The 17,541-nt window shown below is 36.5% G+C and overlaps 2 protein-coding genes across 2 annotated transcripts; both read right to left on the bottom strand.

The window, feature by feature from the left end:
- Window positions 1-335: 335 nt before the first annotated feature.
- si:ch211-256a21.4 (uncharacterized) lies at window positions 336-4,296 on the bottom strand. Its single transcript, XM_059536119.1, has 4 exons — window positions 4,254-4,296; window positions 3,924-4,117; window positions 1,293-1,484; window positions 336-1,211 (listed from the first exon to the last, which is right to left on the bottom strand). The coding sequence occupies exons 2-4, from the start codon at window positions 4,111-4,113 to the stop codon at window positions 901-903; spliced, it is 693 nt and encodes a 230-aa protein (XP_059392102.1). The 5' UTR covers window positions 4,114-4,117; window positions 4,254-4,296; the 3' UTR covers window positions 336-900.
- Window positions 4,297-5,753: 1,457 nt separating this feature from the next.
- Window positions 5,754-16,388, bottom strand: accs (1-aminocyclopropane-1-carboxylate synthase homolog (Arabidopsis)(non-functional)). Its single transcript, XM_059535628.1, has 15 exons — window positions 15,481-16,388; window positions 13,762-14,378; window positions 12,472-12,531; window positions 11,963-12,033; window positions 11,772-11,841; window positions 11,580-11,646; window positions 11,001-11,098; window positions 10,823-10,900; window positions 10,633-10,733; window positions 10,036-10,125; window positions 9,271-9,316; window positions 9,039-9,180; window positions 7,866-8,008; window positions 7,620-7,773; window positions 5,754-7,508 (listed from the first exon to the last, which is right to left on the bottom strand). Exons 1-15 carry the CDS (start codon window positions 16,085-16,087, stop codon window positions 7,099-7,101), a joined length of 2,754 nt encoding a protein of 917 aa, XP_059391611.1. The 5' UTR covers window positions 16,088-16,388; the 3' UTR covers window positions 5,754-7,098.
- Between the last annotated feature and the right edge of the window lie 1,153 nt (window positions 16,389-17,541).

Raw genomic sequence — 17,541 nt, 5'->3', positions numbered from 1 at the left:
CTTTAAAAAAATACATGATGCTCTTTACACTATCGCCAGTAGAGAGCACTGCTTGTACTTAAAGACAGATTGAAAAACTAAAACAACTGGAGCACTACCTAGTAGTGTTGAATTCTGCTTAAGCACCTGGAAGTCCCCATTACACTAAGTGTTAGTAGTATAAAAGTGCTCTCACTATTTGAATCAGTATTGTCTGGAAGATTGAGAACAAGCAGAACAATCTGGAATTAAATGATCACCACTTTTTGGCAGTGGGAATAAGGGGAAAGGTCAAGTGGCTCTTAGAAGATAATTTTTTTTTCTATACAAGAAAATGTTTCAATAACTTCAAAAAAAAAAAAAAATATGGCACGAATGATTGCATTTGAAGCATTACTTAAGTACTGCCCATTGCCATTATTAGTAATTTTATTATAGATTACCCAATCAGTTATAAACTATTTTAGTGTTTTTTGTTGTTGTTGTTTTAGTTAATAATTTAGCATATTTAAAATGCATTCTGAAAAGCATTTAAGTCTGCATCCCTGAAAGTGACTGTATATAATTCACACAGTAACAGCTGCAGACAACGACTATGACAAGTTATAGAGAAATAGCGTCTCTGCAACTTCAAGATCCTTTCAGCTTTATATTTCACACTTAGATAGTGAACTCTGGTAGTCCATTAACCACATTTTTGGGCATCCTCGTCCAAATAAATCTGTGAAGTCACTGTCAAAGCCAGCACTGAACATTATAATCTGTAGCTTTGCGTCTAACATCGCAGAGAGCAGTTACAGGTTTCTCATCCAGGTCCTTCACCCCTGTTGTGAGGCATATGCTCAGCTCATATATTTGGCTAGAAGACCAGTGAGACTAGAGTCTCTTCTCTGTATTTCCTTGCTACCTTCTTCCTCTTGTTCAAGGCACTGACAAATACCTCCTGAAGTCAGGATGAGACTTATGCTGTGAACGATGGCAACCCTCACTTAACGATCGCGCGTGTGCAACCTCAGGAGCCTTCCACCACATTTCGGCAGCATTTTTTAACTCCGGCAGGATGTCGGGAACCACAAACTTCTCTGCCAGGAAGACCACAGGCAGCACGGCCAATAGAGAAGCCCAACCCACCACTCCCAGCCAATAGGATGGACCGAGTCGACTGACATCATCCCTGATCTCACCAATATGTTCATGTGTAAAAAGCGCCCAGCTGAGAAAAAAGAAAAACCCTGTGGGGAAAAAACAAAAGGGAGAAGGTTAAACATGTTCATGTTACTTGGCTTATGGAAGCATAAGAGTGAGGTACTGACCTGTAGGTACAAGTGTGAACAGCAGCAGGGTGGTCGGATCAAGCACCTGGCCTGCCATCAGCAGCGAGCGAGTGTTTGAGTAGGAACGCACCGTTTGAGACGTCCAGCAGAGAGCAAACATGAGACACAGCAGTCCAGAGCTCACCGACATCAGGAAAGCCACCACTGCAAACACTCTCTCAGCCTCCAGAGCTGTGGAAACCAGACAGAGACAGAAACTCCTTTAATACTGATGCATGTCATACGGTATAACATACTCCTTGGAGCCAAAATAAGAATAAACAATGTCCCGATGATTATGTCCAGACTCAATAATAATACTTTCTTTCTTTTACACATACACACAAATATATGATATAGTTTTTATGTGTATATTTATATCTATAAGATATAAAAAAAGACTTATTTTTATATATAGAGACAAATATATATATATATATATATATATATATATATATATATATATAACATTTATTTATTATTTTTAAATTTCAAAAAATGGTTCCTACTGACTTTCATTGTATGTTGTCCAACAAACTACTTATTTTTAGATATAAAATAAAGATGAATATCTATGAATGAAAAAAAAAATGTGGGAAAAAAAAAAATATATATATATATATATATATATATATATATCATTTTTTATATTTTTTTTTCTTTAGAAACCCTAAAATATATAAATGTAAAATGTATAGTCTATAGAAACCCTATAAATTTCCCAAAGAACAAAGAAAAAAGCATACAGGTTTCAAACAACATAAGGGAACAACACACCATTTTCATTTTGTGTGAACTGTCCCTTTAAAGTGATACTCCTCCCCAAAATGAAAATTTAATCATCAATCACTCATTAATCATACCTCCATGTTGTTCCAAACCTGTAAAAACTTTGTTCATCTTCTGAACACAATTTAAGATATTTTGGATGAAAACCGGGAGGCTTGTGACTGTCCCATAGACTGCCAAGTAAATTAAAACTGTCAAGGTCCAGAAAAGTATGAAAGACGTCGTCAGAATAGTCCATCACCGTAACATTATGAAGTGTCAATGTCAATGTCAATGTCACCTTTATTTATATAGCGCTTTAAACAAAATACATTGCGTCAAAGCAACTGAACAACATTCATTAGGAAAACAGTGTCAATAATGCAAAAATGATAGTTAAAGGCAGTTCATCATTGGATTCAGTTATGTCATCTCTGTTCAGTTAAATAGTGTCTGTCCATTTATTTGCAATCAAGTCAACGATATCGCTGTAGATGAAGTGATGAGAATACTGTTTGTAAGCGAAGAAAACAAAAATAATGACTTTATTCAACAATTTTTTGTGAACCGTCTCCTCTGTGTCTCTCCACATCTCTCAAACTGCCTACGATCTTCTGTGTCAGCCAGCCATATTTTTGTTTTATGTGCATACAAAAAGTATTCTCATTACTTAAAACATTTCGGATGAATCACTGATGGCAGATGGATTATTATGACGATGCTTTTCATACTTTTCTGGACCTTGACAGTGTTAATTTACTTGGCAGTCTATGGAACAGTCACAAGCTTCCCGGTTTTCATCCAAAATATCTTAAATTGTGTTTTGAAGACAAACTAAGTTTTATGGGTTTGGAACGACATGGGGGTAAGTGATTAATGACAACATTTTAATTTTGGGGTGGAGTATCCCTTTAAGAATGTCAAGCATAAAACCATGACAACAGATTTCAGTCTGAGTGCGCTTGAAGAACAACATCTCATCATGAAACTATTTTAAACTGAAACTGATCAGTCATTACTTCATCCTTCATTATTTATAACATTCTTCATTTGTCTTGTTCTGAGGAAGAACTAAACCGAGGGGAAAACCAGACAGGCTACAACTAATAAAACATGCGAGTAATGCAAGTCCAGCGTGTCATAGCCTGTCTGCTGCAGCCCACCAAAGCGTAGAAACCCCTCCGACACAAAACCATATCATTATTTTACGCCAACGTTGGAAATTCAGTAGAAGTTCACAGGTTCTCTCTCATTTGACTACTCTGTGCTTCTCAGCATGTTAAATCCTGCAAAAATGCCACAATATGCTCTAACGCTTTCAGTTCCCATCAGACCTTCTGGCTATATCTTTTAATACTCCAAAAAACAAAGCTTTTAAAGGCCTGAGAGTGAAACACACATCAGAAAAGCATCTAATTGGGCTTTTTACTGTTTTTCAGTTATGCATCTTTTATAGAGGCCAAGTTTTTAAGATGCAAAGCCATTTAAAAAAAAAAATGAGGGCCACACGTGGGCTACTAAAATATTGCTATTGCTCACATGACAGGTCGAAACCAAATCAAATAGCGCTAAAGGGCGTATGCATACTGTTTTCTGAGGTGGTACTAGTACCAGTCATGATTTACTCCTTTCCCTAGACAGAAGATAAAACATGACTTCAAAATATATTCACATGTAAATTTTATGTTTAAAATGTAAGGTGACTCAATATTGTAGTATATGTTACAATTTAACACCACAAAATATAATATAATATAGCATATTATTCTATTTTTTTAAGCAAACATTTCGAACAACACTTGGCAATGACAAATAGCTTTTATTCCCTGAGATAAATGAGAATAGCAGCCAAACAACACACACCTTTAGCAATGTCTTCAGTGGTCCAGCTGTCATCCAGTCTGGTCTCATTCCCTGAGGTCCACAGACCCCGGTCATCCAGCCACCGAGGTGTCCAGATCGCATAGCTGATACACAAACAGCCCATCAAGCCGAGACAGGACTCAATAAATCGAAAACGACTTCTCGAGTCGACCACTTCTGGTCCTTGCATCGCTCTGTTGAGAAAAAGCAGATGGTTGGATATAACAATAACAAAGTTGCCAATTTAGCTGGAAACTAAACTTAAACTAAACTAAAATTACAGTTGGTAATATCAGACAGAATTAGGCAATCATTGTTAGGTTTGCTTACCTTGAATGGCTTAAGTCTTTAAAAATGTGTTTAAATGACAGAGATTTGACAGAGATCGCGTTCGAATATCAAATGAATCAGAGAAACGATGTGCAGAAGCTTTTCCCCCACAATGCTGTAATACGACACTGTAAAGGTTTCTCTCTACCCACGGTGGAGACCCATTCGTAATGGAAACTCCCCCTCTCATAAACATACAGTACACTGTCCGTGCTTAAATTCCCCCAGAAACCCTGCGAGTGTTTCAGTGAGTCATGTGGTTTGGAAAGTGAAAATGAAATTTTATAAATCACTTTACTGTGCTCAAAGGAGTCTGTGGGTTGAATTTAACCAAATGTCCAATACTGGAGAAAAAGAACAGATACAAAACACTCAACCAAGCAATCAAAATAAATATACATCTCATAAATATATTGTGTATATAATGTTTATAATTATTATTTTTTATTAGATTACTATATATATATATATAGTGTGTATTAAATGTCTCCCAAAATAAGACAAAATAAGTATAGTTTACTCTGATCATCCTATTCAAAAATGATCCTCCCCCAACTCGTACTGCATTATGTTGACTTCTTGAGCATCAGTAAATGTTTTCACCTTATACAGTAGTTAGGTATGAGTCCCTCAAATGTCCTCCATGTGATAAGATGGATCTCAAAATCATGAAGTCACTGTTGGAAAGGGTTCAAATATACAAAAAATGTTGGAAAAACAAAAGAATGTGCAGGAGGTGGAGGATTTTCCTGAAGAACAGCAGGCAGATGAACTGCTCAGGACCAACAAGGGACTAATGAACAACTATCACAAAACAGAAAGACAGTCGTGGATCATCCAGGAAACGACACGCAGTGTTAAGATGAAAACTTTTGAACGGGTGTGTCATTTTTAGAAATTCAGTTATTATTTTGTCTTGTAGAGGATATATAAACATCTGTTATGTGAAGTAGCTTATTCAAGACAGTATTAAACCAACAATAACATGCGGTTTTCATGATCCCTCTTATTTTGTTAAAATTAATATTTTGCATATTCTGCAAGACGCATGTAAATGTATGAGCATATATATATATATATATATATATATATATATATATATATATATATATATATATGTATATATATGTATATATATGTATACACACACACACACAAATATATGCATGCATACATGTGTGTATATGACTTTACAATTTTAAGCTTTTTGCTTTTTTGCTTCTTTTAGTATTAAGCAACACAACCAGAACCACAGTAACTGTAGTAATACATCTGGAGGGTTATTGTGTCGTCATGGCAACGACTAAATGGCACAGGAAAGAACCACTCTCTATTTTCCAGCAAGGAGGACTCACAGGAAACCCATGAACAAGGCTATTTCCTGTTGCTCACTTTCTGCCACATACCTCAGGTCAGCTTTGCCGTACTCTCACCAATACAAGCAAGACTGCGGCATCTGATCTCAGATCATTGTAAAGGAGCAACATAACACAATGGAAATATAATTCAACATAAAACATTTTAATTGATGATTGATTGATTGATTGATTGATTGATTCAGTCAGGAGCCCTTAAAACATTTAACACCAATGAAGATCTGAAACAAGGCATTTTCCATGGAAGCTGAAAAATGATAAGCAACCACGGGTTCAAAAAAAAAGAAGTAATTTTTGGAACAAATTCATCATGTAACGATAAGAAGATTCATAAAGTAAATAAACACATCCACTTTTATCCTTAAACTGACAGCCAGGCCACAACAAAATCTTAAAATGATTTAAAATCAATTTAGAGGGGTCATATACATTATTTTTCCCCTGAGGTTTACGGTTTAAGGTTAGTAATTTTGTGTGCGCACGCCAAAAACAGGTGTTTGTTATTTATTTTTTTACACATCGGCGGTCAATAAAGTTATTCCTCAATAAAAGTCTCTTTTCAAAGCTGAAACTGATTTCTGCCGCTCAAACTGTTAAGATCTGACTGAAATGATCAGGGATCTAATTAAAAATAAACATCTGCCTCTCGTTTCTAATGTTGGGATCCTTTGAAAGGACGTGCAGAGTTGTAGGTGCTACACACAGTTAGAGACACTGCATAAATACTTCTTAATGGCTATTTAATAAGTCTTTTAAGTAAAATATCTAAAAATCTTTAAAACTAGATGAATTTACTTAAGAAACAACACTTCATAAGATATTAATACTTTTAATAGACTCTCTTGAATAGCATTTTGCCTCGCTGCACTATCAAAAAAAAAACCCACTTATTATTACTTTGTACTAAAGATATAGTATGCAGTGCTGTTTCTTAAGTAAATCCATCCTGTTTTTTTTAAAAGATATTTTTACTGAATTTTGTTTTTAAACTTATTTTAAGAATAAAATTCATTGAGTTGTTGTTTTTTCACAGGAAATTGCAATGAGAAGCAAATTTTAGATACTGAAATTTACAATATATTTCCCTTATACAAAATTCTAATCAAAAAATTAAAGAAATCGATTCCTCTCAATAAGACCCCTTAAAATCAACTCCAAGATAATAGAGTAAATGCTTAGAATTTGATATGAGAGCAATTAAAGGGGCAGTCTCCAATTACTGTGACAGCCAGGGTAATAATTAAAGTACAAAAACATCCAACAATAATAACATTTTCATATACTGCTGTGGTGACTCTCCATAATTGTTTCAGTCTCTAATTACAGGGATCGCCGCTGTGTTGTTTCTGCAAATAACAGATTTTACCTTTAAACTGTACATAAGGTGAAGGTATCTTTCATGAAAAAAAAAAAAAAGTATTTGTATTTGACAGTTGCGTTGCACATACTTGTTTCTATCAACTGTTACTCTATTTCCTTGCTTTTTCAAGCAGGTCTGTGAAAACATCCAATTGTGTTGGGTCCTGTCCAGCAGCTAGCTCAGGCTTGTGCTTCTCCAGCCAATCAGATGTGTCGATCTGCTGTCGCAGAGTACCAATCAGAGAGTCCAGACTCTCTGAGTGGATGTCCGATTGGCCATTAATAACTGCAAAGTTCTCATCAGCCAATGAGACGGGTTCTGCCTTAATGTGTACTGTGTCATGTTTGGTTTGAACGCTTGAGGACTTAAGTGTCTGGTCTTTGCACTCATCTATCGTTTTAGTGTCTTCCCTACTTGCTGTCCCACAGCTGTCATCCTGTTCGTCACTTGTTGTCTGCTGTGTCTCAAGCACTGAAGAGCCCTGAAGTTCTTCTAATGCATATTTAAACCTCTGCATACCTGTAAAACAAGGATTTGAAAGGAATAAATGCCATAATCAGATCTTATCCCACTCCAAAGGAGACACTACAAGAAGACGGGGACTGAAATGGAAATGAGCGATCGACAGACCTAGCTTTAGTTTGTGCAGCTGATCAGTGAAGATGATTCTGAACCAGCCTGGAGACACACAGCTGAAGGCCTGACCGCAGCTCAGGAGAACCTTGTGCTTGAGGAAACACCTCCACAGAGACAGCTCCTCAGCAAACGTCTTCACCCTCAGATACTACACAAACACCAAAACATTATATAAGAAATCAGCTGAACATGACTGATTTCCAGAGTTTGGATGCATAAATCTGTTCAAAAGATGCTCACCTTGCTCAAGTCTGCCCAGATGAAGAAACCTGCACTCCTGTGCAGGAAAGGTATGTCCAGTTTCTTCAGCTCTTCGGTCATGAAGCTGTGAGCCTCTCTAAGCCTGCGTCTGTTCTCTGGAAGGAACTCACCATTCAGCCAGTCTGGAAACAGCAAGAAATCTCTCTCAGTTAAGTGCTGTTGCGAACGAATAAATCTAAATGATCTGTTCATGAACTAGACTGTTACTGTATTTGAGTTTAACTCAAGATACAAATCAGGTTCTCACGCAGTGAAACAAACATCGTGGAGCAAAGAGAAAACTGTCAACATGCCCAAAAACGAGACAGAGCAGGTTACTTTAGGTCTAACTCAAAATCTCTGCTTTAAAAAAAAAATCATTTAAGAATTTCAAACAATAAATACTTCTTTTGTGGCTCTTTAATGTGTCATTACAGATTGCTGTAGCGCCTCAGTTCAAGTGGCAAGTGAAGCAATCATCTCTTCCTCTTTACTAGTTATAGTATGAAATAAACATGAATGAACATCAGAAGATATTGTTTCAACCATGGAAAGACATCACTAAACACCATTTTTCAAGATCATGTTCATGCCTAAAATGGCAGATTCAGAGTTATGATTCGTCAAATCGCCTGTCAATCAAAATCACTGCGAAGGATAAAATGCACACAAGAAGGGAAGGTTATCAGTGAATAACGAAATACACGTTTCACGTATAAAGACAAAACATTGTTGTCATTTACACAGAGCCATCATGTATTATGCATGTCACTTAGTAAAGAAGTACTATGCGCAAACCTATAAACTATACATGTACGTATACATTTTCACAAATTTGCTTTTTTTTAAAAGCTTACAGGGAGACAGCATGGTAATAACAGTATGATTTAAAAACATTTGCACTTTGAAATTTGTATTCAAAAGTTGACGTATACACAGTTTTCATTTTTAGTTGAAGACGGTGTCATGTAAACACTTAAGTCTATAAAAGCATAGAAAAACAAAAACAACAACAAGAAAAATAAAAAGTATACTATCCTTTTGACGGTATGTTTTGGGACATACCAACACTAATTTTACATGGATTTACACGGGAATTGTGAATCAGCCATAGAGTGAAAAACAGAAAAAACACTGAAAAAACATTGACAAAGCCAGGGAGGAAATGTGTACCTCTGTCTCGGAGAAGCTGTGCCATCTGGTACTGTGTGGGTCCTGGGACTCCATGGAAGCAGCCCAGCTGATCCAGGGCCTGAACCAAATCTCTATTCTCAGAGTAGACCATGCCAACTCTCATTCCTGCCATAGCAAAGTCCTATATGCATACACAACAACATTTGAATGCAATAAAGCAATGCCAAGAATCTGAGGAAATGCTTTTCTTACAGTTGGAATAGTGACATACCTTACTGACGCCCCACATAATGTGGGTTCTTTGGGGATCTGGCAACCTGTGGAAAAAATTGTGATGCAATCAATTCACATGTACCTAGGGCTGAATGATATGGCCAAAATTTATATCATGATATATTTCTTAATTTCAGTTGATATATAAAATAATTCAGATATCGATTTGAATAATATTTTAAATAGCCCCAGAAATATTTTAAAAAGCCAAGAACGTCCACAATGGATGTCTGTACCTACAAATTCTACAAATCTATAAAACCTCTTCCTATAAAACCATATCATATTTTAGAAATAAAAACAGTACAAATAAATTAAAGTTCATCTTTTATTTATATTTCATACAAACAAAAAATGTGAAATCACCGTCAAATAAACAAAAAGCCAAATAAACCGTCAAAAATACTCTCAGACTCACCTTATTAATATGAAAATATTTAACTTTAAAAGTATAAAATAGGATGATTATTCTTATAGACTGAAAAAAAATGTGCTTCAGCCAGGATAAAGAAGTGCTCAGAGTTGCAGCAGAAAACAGAAAAAGCGAAAATGCTAATTCATTCTGCCAGCAGGAGGTGCTTTTGGAGCAGCAGAAACATTGTTTTCCCCGGTAACGGCTGTACACAAAATGCTCTGCTCATAAACACTACTTTATCAGATAAAATGAAAATGACATTGACACCTTTCCAAACAAAATGAAGTAAATTAGAATTTTAAAAAGCACAGAAATAAGAGAGAGAGAGTTTATGTGCATGTCTCTCACCCATCCAAGCTGAGAACACTGCGAAATGTGTCTGTCTCGTTGAAAACGGAGAGCATGTAAATCTCATCCACAATCACATGAAGCTTGTGCCTGGAGCAAATGTAAGAGAAAGAATGAATAAATTAGTCCTGCTGAGGGCAGAAATTCAAATTCAAATGACATTCCTGAACACAAATGTAATTTCTCCTCAATAGAGTGCAACTTAATGACCCATGTGAATCCATTTGGAAAACAAAGTGCGATCACAGACCCATAAGTTTGGCAACCAGTTTTTCATCAATTACACATCATCATGCCATTCTAAAACTTTTTTGAAGAAAGCCATTTTTTTCAACAAATAGGGTGCTAAGCTCTCAAGTGCATTTTGATACTTTTATGGTAGTTCCTCATCTCTGCTCTATAAATGTTTTTACGATATGGAAAAAGAGCAGCATGAACATTCTGTTGTGTTACAATAAACAAAGTTATGTGGGTTTGTAATAACATGCCATTAATATTTCTGTATTGATAAAATGTCACTGGCTTCCAGATATTAAAGATGATGATAATGAAAAAGTTGCTTTGGTTCAGTGCTTGTAAGAAACAGTTTTAACTCACATTTTGGCAAACTCTAGAAAGCTGATCATCTCTTCAGACGAGTACACTTCTCCCAGTGGATTGTGGGGGTTTAAAAGGATCAGAGCTTTGATGTTCAATCCCTATATAAAGAAAGTACAATTTTAAGAGAGTCATACGATGTGAGTTTCAAGTACGTACACGTTTAAGTAAAAAAATAAATAAAAATAACCTCTTTTTTGGCCTCTTTAAGAGAGTTCTCCAATTTCTCAACAGTTAGCTGGAACGGTCTGACATCACTTCCTGTGGGCTGTACCAACACAATACAAATACAAACAGAAATATAAGATGTATAGCTACAAGAAACAAAAACAAAACCGCAGAAAACGGACTGGACTTTCGCAAACCACCTGACTGTAAAGTGGCACATGGTGTAGTTTGACACTGCTGTACAAGCCCACATCCTCTGTTATCACACCATAGAAGGGGGACGGGATGAGAATGGCATCTGTAAACACACACAATATCAAGTGACATTTTAGAAGATATTGTTTATTGACATGTTTATCAAAAAGGGTTTGATTATATAATAATTAAAAAAAAACCATTTTCTCAATATATAAAAATGTTGGAGTAGATTTATAAAGGCTTTCCAAGGCTTTCAGTAAATTTTGGTAGTAATTGGTAGAAAAAAAACAAATCAGCGTACCAAATTTCTGAAGGGTCATGTGTCACTGAAGACTAGAGTAATGATGCTGAAAATTCAGCTTTGCACCAAAAGACTAATTTACATTTTAAAATACAAGAAAATGGGGGGGGGGGCTATTTTAAATTATAATAGTAATTCACATCATTTCCCTTTTTCCTGGCGTTCTGATCAAATCAATGCAGACTTGGTGAAAATATGGAGAAAAGAAAAAAAAATGACAACCCCAACAAATTTAGAGATGAGCCCAGACATATTCTGTGGTGACCAGATGGTCTGATACCTTCTGGGTCACAGAGCGTAGCTGCCAAAGCCGAGAACAGTGACCCACAACCGTTCATAACAACGACCTGCGGAAGAACCGAAGGAAATAAGCATGCGGTCTGAATTTCTCTTTTTACAGAAAGAGGAAGACTAACAGAAATAATACCATACAATAATTCAACACTGATGTAGAAATAGCAGAAAAACTCACGTTCTTGGGTTTTAGCGGTTTGGGAGAACAACTGTAGTCTGACAGGAACTTAGCAACTTCCTCTCGAAGGCTTTGGGGAAAAGAAAATCAATACTGTGAAATGAAAGCCGAGCATGGGATTTTACACAAAATATACAGATTACAGAAAAACGAACGCAGTTAAAAGAAGTTAAGGATAAACGGTGGCTTACAAACTGTGGCCTTTCCAGTCGGGGTATTGTAAGAAAGCAGGTTCAATCTGAAGCATGTCGGGTCGCATCAGCTGTTAGAGATACCAAGAATCAATCAACAATGACTGTAACATGTAATATCCAGGCTCAATAACATCTTTTTAAATTCCTGTGCATTTAAAGGTTTTTGGAAAGTATTTCTTGTTGTAAGAACACTGAAATGACAATGTGAGTGGTGCTTGTCTGTGCAAAACTCGAAAGGGTAATGTAGATGGTTGCTAGGACATTGGTATGCAGTTTCTAAGGCGTTCTGAATGGCATTTAGCTTGTTTTAATTCAGTTGCTATAGGGTATTTTGGGTGGTTGCTCACTGGCCAAAAGAGCACATTCCCCAAGACTCCATGATAGTGTGATATATATTTTAATGGGATTTTTTCTTTCTCAATTTCATACTCCACCAGGCGTAAATCACCGCTAATGAAAAAGGATCTTTACTAATGAATGCTAAACAAGTAAATCACATCTCTTACTCTTTTCTGCAGGAGGTCAAAGCACAGCTTGTTTTCACTGGTTCCTAAGTTTATAATGCCCTGAAATAAATAACATTAAAAACCACAGCAAATTACCAAACAGCAGAAGTTAGACAAACACAAAAAAATGTATTCAAATGAGCAAACTACACAGATTTGTTTATGAAGTCCCATGAGGTTTGTGGCCTCTGCAGTAACCAAAGCAGTGCCTGTAAAACCAAGACTTGATTTGTCTTTAACATCAGAAAAAATCAGTTCACTCATACAGAGAATGAACTGAGTGAGTGACTGTAGAGAGTAATATATTTTCACAAATGTTCTCGAATCCAAGCAGTTTTTTTTCTTGAGTTCATCTTTACTTAAACCTGAATTTTGTTTAAGAAATGAATGTCAAAAATTATTTAAAAAGGAACATGAATGTCACAATGCAAGATGATTTCAACTGAACTAATTAAGGAAAAGGGATTATTAAAATTGTACAAAAAAGGCAAGGCACAGTTACACTTTAATTAAAAATTAAATATTTTAACAATTTAATTTAAACTAGATTTATTTTAACCCCCCTTTCCACCACAGAGATTGTTTGGTTCTGTATGGTGCAGTACAATTTCTTTTTATCTTCTTCTTTTGGTCTAGTCAGTCATTTGTTTATTTCTGCATAAAGCATGCAGTATACATTTTTCTTGATTTTTCATTAACACCTACACTACAGTTCAAAAGTTTGGGGTCAGTAATTTTTTTTTATGTTTTGAAAGTCTCTTTGCTTATTTTTTAAATAATATTAAAATGTTAAATATACATTTTAAGATATTTTAAAATGTTATTTATTCCTATGATCACACCAGTCTTCAGTGTCACATGATCCTTCAGAAATAATTCTAACATGCTTATTTGCTACTCAAGAAACATTTATTATTATGATGTTGAACAGTTGTTTTTTAATATTCTTGTGAAAAATTTTAATATATTTTTAAGATTCTTTGAAGAATACTAACCCCAAAAGAGCAGCATCTATTTAATTTGCTGCCACATTTAATCAATTTAAAGTGTCCTGTCAAATTAAATGAATAATTTATTTTACAAAAATCTTACAGCTGTGAGAATATATAAAAGTATATAATTTATCATATATATATTTTTATGCCCTACAATTCATGCAGAAATGGTTAAATGATTGAAAAATAAGACACCTTACTGCAGCGTATACCTACTGTATACAAAAAAAAAAAACACAACAACATCTGCAGTAACTAATAATATTAAAGCAGTACTGTTTCCAGGGAGACTAACATGAGGGTTTGAATTCTCGTCATGTTTGTTGGCACGATACTGATTGTAGCCTTCCTGCAGGATTCCCTGATGCAGCCGCATGCTATTGCCACGGCGGGAAAGGTACGGGCTGAACTGTGTCGTCTGATCACCCCAAGGCATGCTGGGTACAACTTTGGCACTGCTGGGAAACACATAGGGGAACAAGGTTTGTGATGTGCTGGGCACCGGGAGCGTTTCCCTGCTGGTGGAGTCACTCTGGTCTTCCGTCCCACGTGATGAACTCAGGACTTTGGTCAACATGGACATGAGACGAAACTCATGATCTCTCTCCTGCTTCGCTCGCCTCTCCTCCTGCTGCTCCCTCCGCTCCTCGGCCCGTGCCTCCTGTCGCATCCGGTCCTCCTCCAGAGCCAGGAAACGCTCTTCTGCTGTCTGCTGCCAGCTTAGATATCCAGCCAGAGCATTTGATAACACCCCATCGGCCCCACGTCCCACTCGCCGACGCTTCCTCTGATGGAACGATCCGGAGCCCCCTTCCTGGTCGCCATGGCTACCTCCGTCTCTCATCACAATGGGAGCTGTTGCCGGGGAAACACCCGCACCGGAGGAGCCGGTCATGTTCTGGTCACTGCAATCTGTGGTGTGATATCATCAGATATTAAACATTCAATCAGTCAATCAGAGATAAAAGACCAAATAAACACTTCATTAAAAATTAACTGAACAATTATGTCAACATTTTATTCAAGCGACAGTTGGTGTGATAACATGCCAGTGCTGTCAAGAACATCTGCGGTGCTGAAAGTAAAGCACTGGATGGAAAAACCCTGCCAACAGCAGACAACATAGAGTTTGGCATAAATACTGCAATGAAAATATTATATACAGTTCCTGAAGGTTAGCTGATAGATAATATTACTAATTTTACTGTATTTTTGATCAAATAAATGCTTCCTTAGGTAAGCAAAAAAAAGTCTTTCAAGAACATTAAAAAAAACTTGTAAATAATGGTGTACTGTGTTAAGCAGGTGGTGTTTTGTTACTGTTTCTCTGTAGTTACTGAAATCAAGGCAGATGTTTTTTTATATTATTTAAACATGAAAAAAAAAATCTGCTTATAAATTGTATACTGTTATTGGATATTGTGCCGATTTAAATATGTGACCAAAGTAAAAAAAAATTTTTTTACCTGGCTAACAATTAATGATTTGTAAAATTTGTAACTGTCAAAATGAAAATAGCCTGTGATAAACATTAGATTTAGTTGAATATTTCTAACCAATTTGCAGTGTATAATATTACATTGCATGCCAACATTTTCCCAAAAAAAGAATTTATAGCTGTCATGAATAGAGGCATTATTTTCCAGGTGTTATTGCACATTAAAAACACTAGTATGTTTCCGCTCATATACATGTTCACCTTTATGTTCATATGCATATGTGAAAAATCATTTTAATAAAATTGTGGTGGGGCCAGTGAAAATGCTGAAAGGGCGAAGTTAAAATCTTAACTTGCCTAAAAAAAACTCAATTATTGAGAAATACGTATTTACATACTGATCTATCTATCTATGCAACAAGCGTCTGTAAGATGTGTATATTGTTTGTAAGATGTGTATATTGTTTAGAACATTATGCAGATGATGTTTGGTTTCTGTTGCACTGTGACGTGTATTTACACATCCAAATCTGTTTATCCATACATACATACATCTCAACAGACTGTTCAGGATACCTGATGGGGAACAGATGACATGCGTGTTTCCCTGCTCTCCGTCCATCTCAGTGTTCTCCTCTGTGTTCGGACCCGCATGTTTGTGCTCAGCTGCGCCTGCCTCATCATCCTCATCAACAGGTCCGAACTCATAGAGCATCTCAGGAGGGCCCGCCGCTTCATCATCCGAGCTCATCACCTCCGTCTTGATCTCCAGAATCTCGCCTGCTCTGGGCGGGTGACCAGGCGCCTCTGACCCCTGCATTCCGGTGACCTGGTTCGTCACTGTGCCGCCCCATAAAGGCAAAGTCGAACCGGAGGTAGCGGCGGATCGGTTGCTCTGCGCCCTTTCCATCAGCTCGTAATACCTCACGGATCTCAAAGTCTTCTGCTTGTACTCCAGCTTTAACTTCTTGATCTTCTCCCTGCATTGATCCCCGGTCCGATTGATGCCCTTCTGCCGCAGAGTGCTGGCGATTCGGTTGAACACATGCTGGTTTCGGAGACAGGTCACTAGCTCGGTTTGGACCGGCACGTCTGACCAGATCTGCAGCAGCTCCAGAACCTCTGGCTCGGACCAGTTGCTGCCGCGTTCGTACTTTTTACCGTAGACGTGAATCAAATGCATCGCAGCACTACAACTAAAGCTACAGTGTTATGTTTATAGATTGCGACAAGTATGTTCACGCATTGGTATGGTACCGCGTCTGAAGAACTAAAAGCAAGTGCATTAAAATATTAAAACTCCACCGTGTGAGTTACTGTAATCAATCATCTAAAACGAGGAGCGCTGGTACTTTACCCCGACCGGAACCAGATCCCTTTACTTTCTAATAACAGTCTCGATCATGCATTTTCAGTCCGATGCTTTTGTTCTTTATTCAAACAAGTCCTGATACATCCGGGTTCACGGCACATGCGTGCTGCCCTTATTCCGGGATAAATTTGGACCGTGACAACAAAGAACGGCGCTGCGCATGCGCAGAACGAGGAATGGTGAAGCAAGAAACCCATTTGATGCATAGGCGCGCCATCTAGCGTTTACACTAGTATTTTTTAAACATTGCATAATATTTACTTATTTACTTTAATTTAATATTTTGGAATGCTATTAGATAAGGATCAAATTAACACACACACACACACACACACACACACATATATATATATATATTTCCTTTAGTGTGTGTTAACATGAATTTCAACAATTACAAAAACATTATTGAATACAGAATTAAAATGCGTTTAGCCTACATTATTTGGACATGAACAAACAGATATCAGTTGAAGTATTTTAATTAATCAACGTTATCAAAGATGAATAAATATTGTAACAAATGTATTGCTCATTGTTAGTTTAGTCAATGCATTAATAAAGTGATACACATTTTCTTATGGTGATTCTCATTATTGTAATATAGATACTATTTCTATTACAAACTATTTCTTTTACAGTTAGCATAAATGAAAAGCAATCAAACAAACTCTACCATGGAGTATAAATAATGAAATAATGTATTCTCCCTTAAATCCATCCATTCAGTCCTAAACAAGAATGAAAGTACGATGTAAATGAAACATTCATTTTTTATTATTTGAGGAAGCAGCAGGGTTAAGACGTGGACCCGTACTGCCTTTTTTGTGATACTTTGGCAATAAAATAAAAATGATCGAGGGACAAACTAAATCAGCTTAGCAGGAGCTTGGTTCAGTGAAGATGAATCCTTGAAGGAAATTTTGTTTTCATTTGTGACCGGCATGCTGCTGCTTTCGGAGTAAAAATACTGACAAGACAGTAAATCTAATATATGTCTTTCAATGCAAACATTATGCTTATTACATTCGGCTCTCCACACTGAGAAGGATCCAACTGTAATATGATTCATTCACAGCAATGCAAATTCTGTCATCATTTATTTATTAGTCACCATTCACAATTATTGTGTACATATGCTTTGAAAATGAACAGGTTCTAGCATGAACATAACATATTCACATCTGTGAATATTCACAACTATTCTGAAAGCTGAATAAATAAGCTTTCTATTGATGTATGGTTTGTAAGGATATGACAATATTTGG

This window comes from Carassius carassius, chromosome 43, assembly GCF_963082965.1.
Source record: "Carassius carassius chromosome 43, fCarCar2.1, whole genome shotgun sequence".
Taxonomy (NCBI): Eukaryota; Metazoa; Chordata; class Actinopteri; order Cypriniformes; family Cyprinidae; genus Carassius; species Carassius carassius.
The sequence above is the reverse complement of the archived record's forward strand: the minus strand, read 5'-3'. Positions and strand labels throughout refer to the sequence as shown.

Bases quoted from the DNA above. Each gene is read 5' to 3' on its own strand.
- si:ch211-256a21.4 (XM_059536119.1), bottom strand. From the start codon at position 4,113: ATGCAAGGACCAGAAGTGGTCGACTCGAGAAGTCGTTTTCGATTTATT. The intron at 1,485-3,923 runs GTGTGTGTTGTT...TGGTTTCCACAG, and splicing joins CACTGAAGACATTGCTAAAG to CTCTGGAGGCTGAGAGAGTG. The intron at 1,212-1,292 runs GTCAGTACCTCA...TTTTCCCCACAG, and splicing joins GTTCACACTTGTACCTACAG to GGTTTTTCTTTTTTCTCAGC.
- accs (XM_059535628.1), bottom strand. From the start codon at position 16,087: ATGCATTTGATTCACGTCTACGGTAAAAAGTACGAACGCGGCAGCAAC. The intron at 12,532-13,761 runs GTTAGTCTCCCT...TATTTATTTCAG, and splicing joins ACGAGAATTCAAACCCTCAT to GGCATTATAAACTTAGGAAC. The intron at 11,842-11,962 runs GTAAGCCACCGT...TTTTCCCCAAAG, and splicing joins GACTGGAAAGGCCACAGTTT to CCTTCGAGAGGAAGTTGCTA.